The sequence below is a fragment of the Triticum dicoccoides genome, chromosome 2A (genome assembly GCF_002162155.2).
Source record: "Triticum dicoccoides isolate Atlit2015 ecotype Zavitan chromosome 2A, WEW_v2.0, whole genome shotgun sequence".
NCBI lineage: Eukaryota > Viridiplantae > Streptophyta > Magnoliopsida > Poales > Poaceae > Triticum > Triticum dicoccoides.
The window spans coordinates 433,067,502-433,079,970 of NC_041382.1; the positions used below are offsets into that span (position 1 = coordinate 433,067,502).

The 12,469-nt window shown below is 47.8% G+C and overlaps 2 protein-coding genes across 3 annotated transcripts; one reads left to right on the forward strand and one right to left on the reverse strand.

The window, feature by feature from the left end:
* The first annotated feature begins 606 nt into the window (after positions 1 to 606).
* Positions 607 to 5,243, forward strand: LOC119359435 (U1 small nuclear ribonucleoprotein 70 kDa-like). Of its 2 annotated transcripts, XM_037625629.1 has the most exons (3): positions 607 to 792; positions 4,460 to 4,716; positions 4,793 to 5,243. In XM_037625629.1, exons 2-3 carry the CDS (start codon positions 4,462 to 4,464, stop codon positions 5,099 to 5,101), a joined length of 564 nt encoding a protein of 187 aa, XP_037481526.1. In that variant the 5' UTR covers positions 607 to 792; positions 4,460 to 4,461; the 3' UTR covers positions 5,102 to 5,243. The 2 variants fall into 2 exon arrangements, with proteins under 2 accessions (XP_037481526.1, XP_037481527.1); XM_037625630.1 differs by lacking the exon at positions 607 to 792 and having other exon boundaries at positions 4,229 to 4,716.
* Positions 5,244 to 7,100: 1,857 nt separating this feature from the next.
* Positions 7,101 to 8,867, reverse strand: LOC119359436. The gene is made up of 5 exons (XM_037625631.1): positions 8,739 to 8,867; positions 8,450 to 8,655; positions 8,054 to 8,366; positions 7,871 to 7,969; positions 7,101 to 7,787 (listed from the first exon to the last, which is right to left on the reverse strand). Exons 1-5 carry the CDS (start codon positions 8,769 to 8,771, stop codon positions 7,260 to 7,262), a joined length of 1,179 nt encoding a protein of 392 aa, XP_037481528.1. The 5' UTR covers positions 8,772 to 8,867; the 3' UTR covers positions 7,101 to 7,259.
* Positions 8,868 to 12,469: the final 3,602 nt, after the last annotated feature.

Sequence of the window (12,469 nt, forward strand, 5' to 3'; positions counted from 1 at the left end):
GAGGAGGAGCTAGCCTGGACGTACTACTGTGAAAGTACTAGTACGTGCTGTATGTAGCGTCTGAATTCGCGATTGATCACGCAGACGCGCGCAGGAAGGAGGAGTCGGCGTCACTAAATAATGGCGGTATCCTATCCAGGCGAAACGGGCGGCCGCGCATCCACAAGGCCGGCGGAGGAAGGCTGGGCTTACATTACATGAGGGTCTCGATAAGAGATAGAAGGACAGGTCGAGCGAGGACGTAGTACGCATCCACGTTGAGTAGCGCAGGGCCACATGACATGATCGATGGAGCGACGTCTCGCCAAGCACCACGACGATGATTGCCGGCCGGGCCGGTTGGTTGGCGCAGGATGGGCAGAGACTCAGAGACAGGTTGGCCATGGCCTCTTGGCTCTTGCTTGCCGATCCGTCGGAGGTGAGTTAAATTACTGTTCTGACCCTTAAGGCAAACTAAATCCCGATTTGACCTCGTTCCAAAAAAAAATTCGTTTCTGACCTTTTTCGGTGACGCCAAGGTCCCTGGCGTCTGGATTACGAAGCAGACGCCACGGTCCCTGGCGTCTGGCCCCTGGCCCGCACTGCCCGCCTGCCCGTTGACCTGCTGACGTGGCAAAGGGGCCAGACGCCAGGGTCCCTGGCGTCTGGCCCCGGTAAGTGGATAACCCCACCGGGAGAGTGTGTGGGTCCCACCCCACACACTTTCCCCAATCCAGCCCGAGCTTGAAGAAGAGCTGCTGCCTCCCCACTCTCTCTCACCCCTCAAGCTCCCCCTCAAATCCTCTCCAAAAGGTACATCCCTTAGGTGGATCTTTCCATCACTTTGTTGCTCTTGTTAATCTCTCCCAAATCATCCAATTATTTTTTGTTAAGTCTTGTCCTTTTGGTTGCATTTTATACATGTTGGTGGACCCTAGTTCATGTTTTCTCCCCCTTATGTTAGTGTGAATGGCTTGGTTAACTTTGATAATATAGTGCTATGCATGGTGTGTAGTAGGAATATATGTTTGTTGAGTAGAAAGATTGGGGGTTAGGGTTAGTTAGTGATTAGGGTTAACTTTGCTTAGTGTGTTAATTAGTGATTAGTGATACTTTTGTGGTCATCACCAATAATTTAGTGTTGATATGATTTGGATATAATAAGATGTATTTGGATAAACACCAATTCTCATTGAGGTCTTAAATGCATTCATGTAATTTTTAGATGGAGAGACTTGTTAATGTTCATTACATTGACAAGGAGGCATTCTTGAGTAACAATGCCGACACGGGTGAGGAACCATTGGTTTTTGATAGAAGCCCTAGCTATGAGGATGTTGTTGCAAAAGTGAGACAAGTCTTGAAGTGGATGGACACCAATGTTGATGTTAAGTTAATAGGAAGGTATGATGTTGGAGTTGGAGCCAAATCTCGCTTGAAAAGTATGCCTATCACCTCGGATTTGCATTGGGATGTATACAAGGAAAAAGTATCCCAATCGGAAGACAAGTCACTTGAATTGTTTGCCACCACTGAATCTCCTCGGTTTACCTTTGATTTGAACCGGCATGTCTCTTCCCCAATGGATGACATGAGCGAGAGGACAATGGTGCCACTTGTTGAGCATAGGGTTGTGGTTGATGCCCCCAATGTTTATCCCCCACCATGTCCCCGTGTACCAACTATCAAAGCAAATGAGGTTGAGTTGTATGCCCCCAATGCTTCTAGCCAACCACCAACTAGCCAAGCAAATGAGGTTGAGTTGTATGCCCCCAATGCTTCTAGCCAACCACCAACTAGCCAAGCAAATGAGGTTGAGTTGTATGCCCCCAATGCTTCTAGCCAACGACCAACTAGCCAAGCAAATGAAGTTGAGGTGATTGCTAGTGACGGAGTAATTCAAGAGGATGAAGATGCTTATGATGACGAGAAGAGCAAGAAGAAGGGTTTCATGGCAATGATGTTGGTGACTTGGATGTGTACATAGCGCAAAAGGACATGGATCGTGACTTGCCTTTTAGGCGTCAATATGCGTATGACTCGGATGACGAGGGTCCAGTTGAACAGTTGGACGAGGATGGATTCACAAAGGAGGAGAACCAAATCCACTTTGAGCTGACGGGCTTACAAAAAAGAACTCACTTATTTAAAGATCTCGGCCTTGCCCATAAAGCTGTTGTTGGCGGTGGAATGAGAATGACGGCGATTGAGCCAACACCATGCCCGGATCCAGGAGAACCAAGGGTGGAGAATGAGGACGAGAATGCTTATTTGAAGAAAGGATTGAAGTTTTTGAGCTTGCCTATGCTGAAGTTTTGGTTGGCTGACTATGCCATTCGAAACCATAGGCCAATTTATGTTGAGCACTCCGACATGAAATTGCGTTACACCGTGGTGTGTGAGCAAAAGGAATGCACATGGAAGGTTCGTGCAAGAAAGCTTAAAGAAACCGAAGAATGGGTGTTAACAAGTTGTGATACCACTCATAGATGCAAACCGCCATCGAAACGACTTAGAAAGACACACCGTCAACTCACATCTGAGTATCATGGATACAAATGGATGAAAGACATAGCCTTTGATCCCACTGTGAAAGTGAGGTTTCTCATGCGGACGGTGAAAAAACAATTTGGTTATGAAGTCAAGTATGGGAAGGCATGGAAGGCAAAGGCAAATGCTATTAGGATGTTGTACGGTGGTTATGAAGAAGCATACAACCAGCTCCCAAGGTTGTTGGCCGCCATTGCACATAGGAACCCGGGCATGTTTCATGTGGTCGAGGATCACGAGGGAGTGTTCCACCGTGCCTTCTGGAGTTATGGACAATATGTGGAGGCGTTTCAGCATTGTCGTCCGGTCTTGTCTATAGATGGCACGTTCTTGACCGGTAGATATAAGGGCACACTAATGGTAGCAATGGCGCACTCATCAAACGACAACGTGTTGCCATGTGCATTTGCTTTGGTGCCTTCCGAGCACCAAGACAACTGGGAGTGGTTCATGGGTCATGTTAGGCACAACGTGATTGGGGCTAGGGAGGTATGCATCATATCGGACCGACATCATGGCATACTCAAGGCAATGGACATTGTTATTCCAGGATTTCCAAAGCTTCACCACAGATGGTGCATGAGGCATTTCGTGGCCAACTTTTACCGGGCATGTAAGAGCAAGGAGCTCAGCAAAGACCTTACCCATGTATGTGTGGCCTTCACCACCCAAGGTTTCGATGCTCGTTACAACAAACTCTCTGCAGCGGTGAACGAAGGGGGAAAAGACTTCTTAACTAGGAATTTAAGTGAGAAGCACAAGTGGGCACGCGCTCATGACGATGGTGGTTGGCGATATGGCGACATGACGAGCAATCTCGTAGAATGTTTCAACAATGTGTTGAAGGGTGCTCGTGCTTTGCCGGTGACTGCAATAGTGGAGTACACCTTCTTCAAGCTTAATGAGTACTTTCAGAGGCATTCTGAAGAGACTGCAAAATGGATAGGTGAAAAAAAGGATTATCCGGAAAAGGTTGATGAATGGTTGCAGTTACAAGCAAGCAAGTCTTCACGACAACAAGTTATCGTATTCGATAGACTTGAAATGATCTATCAAATTGATGAGCCAGGTGGCACAACACGAGATGGTAGACAATATGGTGGTGCTGCATTCGAGGTGAAACTGAAGACTCGGTGGTGCCAGTGCGAGAGGCCTAGTAAGTATCATTGGCCATGCTCGCATTTGATAACGGCGGCGAAGGCGAGAAACATACATGTTAATGATGGAAAAACCGTGAGGATGCAAGAGTTCCATGTGGAAGCTACTAGGTTGACATGGGCGCCAAGATTTCAACCTTTCTTGGACCAATGCCTGAGTACCATGGCCCTCATATTAGGCCAGACCCTCTTCTGAAGGTGGAGACGAAGGGTAGAAGGAGAACTAAGAGGTTCAGGGGTGATATGGATGACCTGGCTGGATACACTGGCATGAAACAATTTGGTAGCGGTCATTTCATGGAGGCTCCTGACATTATCAACTGTGGGGTGTGCGGTGAAGGGGGACACAATGAGCGGACATGCAAAAAAAAGAAAACCAAAAAAAGAAAAACAAGTCGTGGAGGCGGCACCGATGGTGAAAGAGGTGGAAGAGGTGACGGTGGTGGTGGTCGAGGAAGAACGAGTGTCAGAGGTGGTAGTGGTGGTCGTAGAGGGAGCACAAGTGCTAGAGGTGCTAGTGTTCGTAGAGGGAGCACAAGTGCTAGAGGTGGTGGTCGAGCAGGCACAAGTGCTAGAGGTGGTCGTGGTCGAAGAGGAAGCACAAGTGCTAGAGGTGGTCGTAGAGGAATGGTTGATAATGGATCGGCCTTCGGTTATTTGTTTAATCCAGATGGTTGATCTAATAATAATGGTATATTATTTGTTCATACAATTCCTAGCATTTATGCATTTGCTCTCTTAATGTCTTGTGCTAACAATTGTTCTTTTTGTAGGCATGGCTTCATCCGGTTCCAGGACGAGGCCACCGTGCGCGGACCAAGAGGACATGCCGAAGACGTGGTTGGAGGCCAGTTTGGACAAGAAGAAGGAGAAGGATGTGCCCACACCACCATGTTGGTGTGGTGATGTTTGCAAGCTGAAGGTGTCCACTGACCGCAACAAGTCATGGACAGAAGGTAGAAGGTTTTTCGTGTGTCCCAACTGTGCACATGATCGTCGAAGGCCAACTAACGCATATGACATACCACCGGTATGTTAGGTGTACATATAAAAAACATCAACAAGTTGTCACTCATATGTCTAACAAAATCATGGTTTATATGTAGTCCCCTCCTCCACTTTGCAAGTACTTCACTTGGATAGATCACGAGGTACCAAAAGATATCCAAGAGGACCAACGTGCAGATTGGTTACGGAGGCAGCGCCTATTCGAGGAGTCCTATGCACGGGGATTGGAGCGGGAGCGTCGTGAGAAGGAGGCTCGTGAGCGCAAGAAGCGTGAGCAAGAGAGGGCACGCAAAGAGAAGGCGGCTCGTCAAGAAGAGAGGGCAAGCAAACTTGCAAGGGCTCGCGATGCACGAGAGGAGGACGAGGCACGTGACAAGAAGGGAAAGTGGCCCCGGACTACTCAGTAGACAAATGGAAAGGCACCGGCGTCGATGATGAACTGTCGAGACTTTGTTTAATGTATGAACTTATTATTCGAGACCTTGTGTGGTCATGAACTATTTCTGTCATTCGAGACTATTTGAGATTATGTGCAAACTATGTTCGTCATTCGAGACTAGTTGATATGCTTTGTTCATATTTTTGGTTGAGAGTAGCATGCTTTGTTCATATTTAACAGTGTTTGCTAGTTGTTGCTAAGCAAAAACTTTAACAAGTTGTGTGCAAAAACACCAGGCCCACACCCAGACGCCAGGGTCCTTGGCGTCTGCCTCCCACACCCAGACGCCAGGGTCCCTGGCGTCTGCCTCCCACACCCAGACGCCAGGGTCCCTGGCGTCTGGCTTGCTTTGCTCACGCAGGTGACCAGACAGGCCGTCTGGTGTGTCTGATGGACACCCAGACGCCAAGGTCACTGGCGTCTGCCTCCCACACCCAGACGCCAGGGTCCCTGGCGTCTGGCTTGCTTTGCTCACGCAGGTGACCAGACAGGCCGTCTGGTGTGTCTGATGGACACCCAGACGCCAAGGTCACTGGCGTCTGCCTCCCACACCCAGACGCCAGGGTCCCTGGCGTCTGGCTTGCTTTGCTCACGCAGGTGACCAGACAGGCCGTCTGGTGTGTCTGATGGACACCCAGACGCCAAGGTCACTGGCGTCTGCCTCCCACACCCAGACGCCAGGGTCCCTGGCGTCTGGCTTGCTTTGCTCACGCAGGTGACCAGACAGGCCGTCTGGTGTGTCTGATGGACACCCAAACGCCAAGGTCACTGGCGTCTGGTGTCCAGAAAGCATTCCTGTCTAATGGATAAGATTCGAGTGGATAAGATTTTGGGCCCACCTCTACCCCTCTCATCCATTCATCTCCACCTCTACCCCTCTCATTTCACTCATATCCACCCACTCTCACCTCTAGCCCTGCCAACGTCACTCCCTCGTCCAGCACCCTAACCCCCCCCCCTCAGATCTCTCACAAATCGGTCCGGTTTCACCGTTGGATCTTCAGGATTTCGAGACTAGAAGGTAAATCAACTCCACCCCCATTTTTTGATTGGTTTAATTTATCATACTTTTGTGAAAACCCTAGTTTGTTTTCCTCTTGGTTTAATGTATCATAGGTTAGCTACTAAGAGATTTGTGTGCTGTAGATGGCTAACGAAACTCAGTGGGTGCTTAGCCCTGTTGTTCATGTGCATGGCTTGTCTCCATGTATTGTGCAAGTTAGTCAAGTGGACCTCACTTTCGATTGGTTGAAGACTAAATTCATGTTGAAGCAAGGGTTGAAGAAAGAGGATTTTGTGTACTACGTCAGCAGGAGGAAGTCAGATGGCCCCGGGGAAAGAAAATTGGTTGACATAACTGATGATGACAAGATTCAAGAAATGCTGGAAGAATGGAAATGGAAAAGGGTTGTTGACTTGCATTGCTACAGGAAACCGAGTTATATGTGATGTTCATGTCGTTTCAACCATCGTGGTCATGAACTACTTATGTCATTCGAGACTATTTGTGTAATTTGAACTATGTTTGTAATTTGCATTGTATCGTAGACCATCGTGGTCATGAACTAAGTTTGTAATTTGAACTATGTTTGTCATTTGTCAACTATAGTGTTATGAAAAGACTATGCAATGCTTATGTATGTATGTTATTCGAAACTACAAGTGAAAAGACAAAACTACAAGTGAAAAAGCAAGTATTGTCTGCACCAGGACCAGACGCCAAGGACCCTGGCGTCTGGCTCCCCTGCTTTACCCTGTTTCTGGTGTCAGTAGACTGCCAGACGCCAAGGACCCTGGCGTCTGGTCCCCTGACATACAGCCAGACGCCAAGGATCCTGGCGTCTGGCTCCCTGTGCATATAAATGACTAAATACAGATTTCATCATTCATGTCAGACATTCATATAAACATTCATTTAAATGACTAAATCACAGGAAACAACAATTACCATAAATCACATCATTCATTCATGTCAAACATTCATAGCAACTTCACGAATCCGGTACAACTTAATTCGAACGGCAACAAGTTCATGGAAAGAAACGACAACAAGTTCATGGAAAGAGACTACACCAGGTTCGTCGAAACAAACTAGAACAAGCTCATTGAAACAAACTACAACAAGCTCACTTCTTCCTTCCTCTCTTCACGATATCTGCAAGTGTATGCTCCTCCTCTTCGCTAGCCTCATGCTCCTCCTCTTCGCTAGCCTCCTCCGCCTCTGCATCAATGTTGGACTTATATCTTTGCATTCCCGCAGGCATAAATTGATGAGGATACTCCGGACTATGGAATTGAGTGTTCCATGTCTTCTTTCTACCTTTCTTGCCCGGTGTCTTAGCTATGGCTTTGCCTTTTCTAGAGCGGGCATTGCCTTGTGTCGGTTGTGTAACCTGTGATGGTTGTGGAGCATCAACATCATACTCATGATCCTCTTGATGTGTTGCATCATACTCATGCTCATCATGATGTGTTGGCTCCTCTTGATGTGCTGGCTCCTCTTCATTGACCTCCTCCTCTATGTCCTCTTCGTTCTGGACATAACGCCGTTTATTAGCTCTGGCGGCGCGGCTACCTGGTGCATACACGTCACTGGACTTAGCACCATGGCAAGAAAGCATAGTTGCCATCTTATGGAACCGCTTCTTGAACTTCTGCGACAACACAAAAGATGCTATGATATGAGATCCAAATAACTAATCCGCGAAAAAAACTTTTATAATATATTGCGACTAACCTCCATCGTGCTCCTAAGAGTCCTCTCAGATAATGCACCACCAGCTGGATGACTCAGTGCAACATTGGCATCGTTGACGCACAGAAGCAACTCTCTGCCCTGCAATTCATGAACACACCAAACTTATGTATTTGAAAGAAGACAACATGATGCAAGTATGTTAGAATAGGTCAAACAGACTACCATTTCGTCATGCATCGGTGCGTAGTCAACATGAGCCCCTCTGGTGTCTCTCACAGCCGTGTTGAAGGTATGATAACCTTCTGCAGTCTCCGGGTCTTCAGACACCAACTCCGACCACTCCTCGTGAGTCCAACCTGGCTTCAGCTTTAACCGGTAACGATCCGCATACCACACTTGATACTTCTGATATGCTGACTGATTGTGAGGTCTATTCTCTGATTGCACTAACGCGTCTCTTTGATTCCAAATTTCTATCCACGCACGGTGTTTGTTTGCCCAATCCGATATATCCTGATTGTTCCTTCGATCGAACCTACAAATGATGCACGGGACAAAGCATTAGCAAACACTGACTTATTCAATGCTCTACTACATACTCAAGGCATGCTTGCTTACCGATGCAGAGATAGCATTTCCTCCTTGCTCTCCTCAATTGGAATACCTTGTCTTTTTCCAAATTGTCTTGCCACACGGTCTACAAAGTGCCACTCGACTGCGAAGAAGCATATCATTGGGCACCTCGCCCGCCAAAGATGGCTATCACGCGTGCACATCTCATTAAGATCAAAGTCACGATCTTCCACATAAGGCAACCAATGTACCTGCAAAACAAAGAGATACATTGTTAGCTACATACATAAGTTTCATTCTTGACTAAATTTTATCTCATCGAACTTCTCATAACCTGCTCAGCAGTCAAGGTGTCCAGCTCGTTCATATAGCACTTGTATCGCACATGCGAGCTTCCTGTGTACACTGTCACTTGTTCCCAATAGTAAGCAAGCGTAGGGCGCCGATATGGATCATCATCATGCAACCCATCATGATTACCCCGTGGGTTTGCCATGAGGGGGTTCTTCAAATCGGGCCGTCCAACCGGGATCCGCTCCCACATCCACACGGATAGGCTCCAAACAAACCCAGACAATGAGGATGTACCTCCCTTCCTCCGACACGCCAAGTCAAGCTGCAATCAAACAAACATGTTAGATATGGAGGCGCATGACAAATGCAAAATAATTGGTTGCAAATATCTCTTACCTGACGATACAAGTATGCTAGTGCGGCCGAACCCCAGCTATACTGGGTATCCCAGTTATTAAGTGGCTCCAAGAACATCCAGAGGGCTGAGTTCCCGGTTGCATCTGAGAAGACTACCTTGGTTAGTACATACCAAAGATAGGCCCGCGCGTACTGCTGCACAACCACGTCATTGGCATCTTGAGGGCACGGGTTGGTGTTTCCTCTGACCAGTTTTAGCCAAGAATGCCTCACTTTCGCTGTATCGGCCTTGCCTTCCTGAGGGCCCTCGGGCTGAACGCCAATTAAATCGGCAGTCCGTTCTCGCCAATTACCCACGCTGACACGACCGGTAACAGCTTGTCCATTGATAGGAAGGCCGCTTATCATAGCCATGTCCTGTAGGGTCATCGTCATCTCCCCACATGGAAGGTGGAAGGAGTGAGTCTCCGGCCTCCAACGATCCACAAGTGCGGTCAGCGCCGCGTGGTTCACCGGCGGAGCGCGTCGCTTAAACTGCAACACGAATGGGAGAAGACCCAATCTCCGAATGTAAGGCTCATACCGCGGGTCGTAATCAAAGTCATCAGCGGAATGACCCCTCATGCGCATAGCAACTACAACCTGCAAATAAAGTGATGTTTTAATAATCAATACAAGAACACAAATGAGAAACAATGAAAATTGACCCAGTCTTGCTTCTTACCTGTCCATTTTCAATGGCACGAGCACGATGCTCCTTATCCCACTCATCGATTAATCCGTCATACCAAGGTCCATCACCATCCGCCATCCTACAAAAAAATTTCACAAACATCTATGAATACATGAACAATATCAAACAATTTCCTTCTCCAAGTTTATTCCATATGAAAACACCATTCTTCTCAAACATAACCACATCATTTCTTTCTTCTACATATGCAAACATATCATCTAGAGTACCAAATTTCACCATCAAATATATTTCATTATCATCATCCGCCATTCTATTGAACAAATCATGTCACACACAATAAGAAAATTTCATCATCTCTTTTGCATAAATTTTTTTGCCAACAATAGGATTATCTACACATACACACATCATCTATCAAACCAAATATAGTATGCCAAAGTCTATTTTACATACACAAATCATATATTCATCACCCCTCTTAATTCAAAAAAAAATCCTATGGACAACATATACACAAAACCGAATTGATTTTACCTACATGTTCAACTACACATCATCTACTGCATACCTAATCATCTATCAACTACACAAAATTTTCTAAAAATAAGAAACCATCTACTCATCTAACATCACCTAGTGTTGAATAATGCATCCAACCAAAGAGGGGAAAACAAAAAAAAATTGGAGGGAATGGGGGAGAATACCTCAAAGAAGCTTGGGGGGGTCCGATCTGTGAGTTTGAGGGGTTGATGGAGTAGATCAAGGGGGGTGGTGGTGGGAGGGAGAGAAGGGGCGAAGAACAGAGCCCTCTGTTCGTCGTGCGCCGCCAGGAGAAAGATGGGGATGGGTGGGCTGGCCCGCGCGGTTATCCACTTACCGGGGCCAGACGCCAGGGACCCTGGCGTCTGGCCCCTTTGCCACGTCAGCAGGTCAACAGGCAGGCGGGCAGTGCGGGCCAGAGGCCAGACGCCAGGGACCGTGGCGTCTGCTGCGTAACCCAGACGCCAGGGACCTTGGCGTCACCGAAAAAGGTCAGAAACGAAAAAAAATTTGGAACGAGGTCAAATCAGGATTTAGTTTGCCTTAAGGATCAGAACAGTAATTTTGTCCGTCGGAAGTCGGACGGTGCAAATAAAGCTCCCGGTCAGTCAGTCCCAGACTCCCAGCTAGCGGGGGACACCACTTGGACCTCCGGCGAGGCGAGGCATTTGACCATGCTACTCTACATTTGAAGAGGCTTTGTCCTCAACGATAACCGGCTAAAAACTGCAACTCTCACGTCTCTAACTGACTGGGCCACGCCTACGTGCGTAAGTGTAAATTCCCGGCTCAGCCACTGCACTAGACCAGTAATTCGATCGGTTCGGTGCAACTGCACGGGACATGCCAGAGCATCCTAGCCCTAGCCCTCGCGGCTAGCGCACAAACACACAGTGGTGGCACTGACCGGCCGGCCACCGCGCAGGCCTTAGGACCACGCGTGCATGGCCGATGGATCACAATGTCAACGACAGGCCGGTCCATGGCCATGGGGGCGTGCAAGTAGAGAGACAGATACAGGTCGGTAGGTAGGTAGGTCGGTAGGTTGGTAGCTGCATAGCGTCAGTCAGTCAGTCCGTCCGTCCGTCCGTCCATCATCAGGGGCCAGCCCAGCCAACAGCCATGTTTTGGATCCGGCCAAAACCTCCCCTCCACCGTCGATCAGAACCTCCACAAGGCCGGTGAGGTTTCAGAGGTCCGAACAGGAACAGGGAGGAGAGCGACAGGTCGTCATGAGGGGCCATGGCCACCTTCCCGTCAGATCGCTAGCTAACTGCATGCAATGCACTGGAAGGTGAGCATCGTCAGACAGATAGATCTGCTGCCTTACGGACGCGCGCCATGCATGGTAAATAAGTCTTGGCTCCATCCACCGCACCGCACTTTGTACGGGTTTCGGTTTCGCCATATGCTCAGCGTGCTCAGCTACTCATCATGCATCGCCATATGGTGATGGTACCGCCGATCCATGCATGGCCGATCCTGTGGTACAAGAAAATGTATGGCTGGGACCAGGGATCTAATTATTAGTTGCGGTAGGGCCGGTCTCTTCACGCATGCGCATTATTATGCCTGCTAATGCCTGGTAATGCTGGAGTTAATCAGTGAAGTAATTATCGGCCAGGTTGACCGCCTCTTGCTGCCAAAGAACCTGGCTGGAGAAGGGGCGAATTCAAATTTCAAGTATCGACTTGAACTCGTGCTAAGAGTCATACCCTAGCTGACCGACTACGGTCAAGCCTCAAGTCCTAGACTACAAAGGCTTCTGGGATAGGGCATGCGTGTGTGCATTCATAGGAATGAGTGTATGTGTATGTGTATGAGCGTTTGCATCTGTACTATGTTATTAAAAAAAACTAGGATCATGCCGTGCTCAACATCCGACCTTTGGTAATGGGTCAAATGGCGCAATATCCTTTGTTGTTGTCCGGCGGATGTTAATATCTTTTACAACAAGAAGGTTGCCCATAGTTAAGCTCGACAGTGTGAAGATTTACCGGTTTCATCTATCAAATATGCTCAAAGAGATAGGATGTGCATTTGTAAGCTAAGTGCTAGTATGTGTTGTTGAGTGTACTCGTTTACACCGTGTTTGTAAAGAAAAAGGTTTCGGCTATATAAGGTGACCTCCCCACCCTCCAGCTATTTATAAGGGTGTGTGTTTATGGGTGTATGCG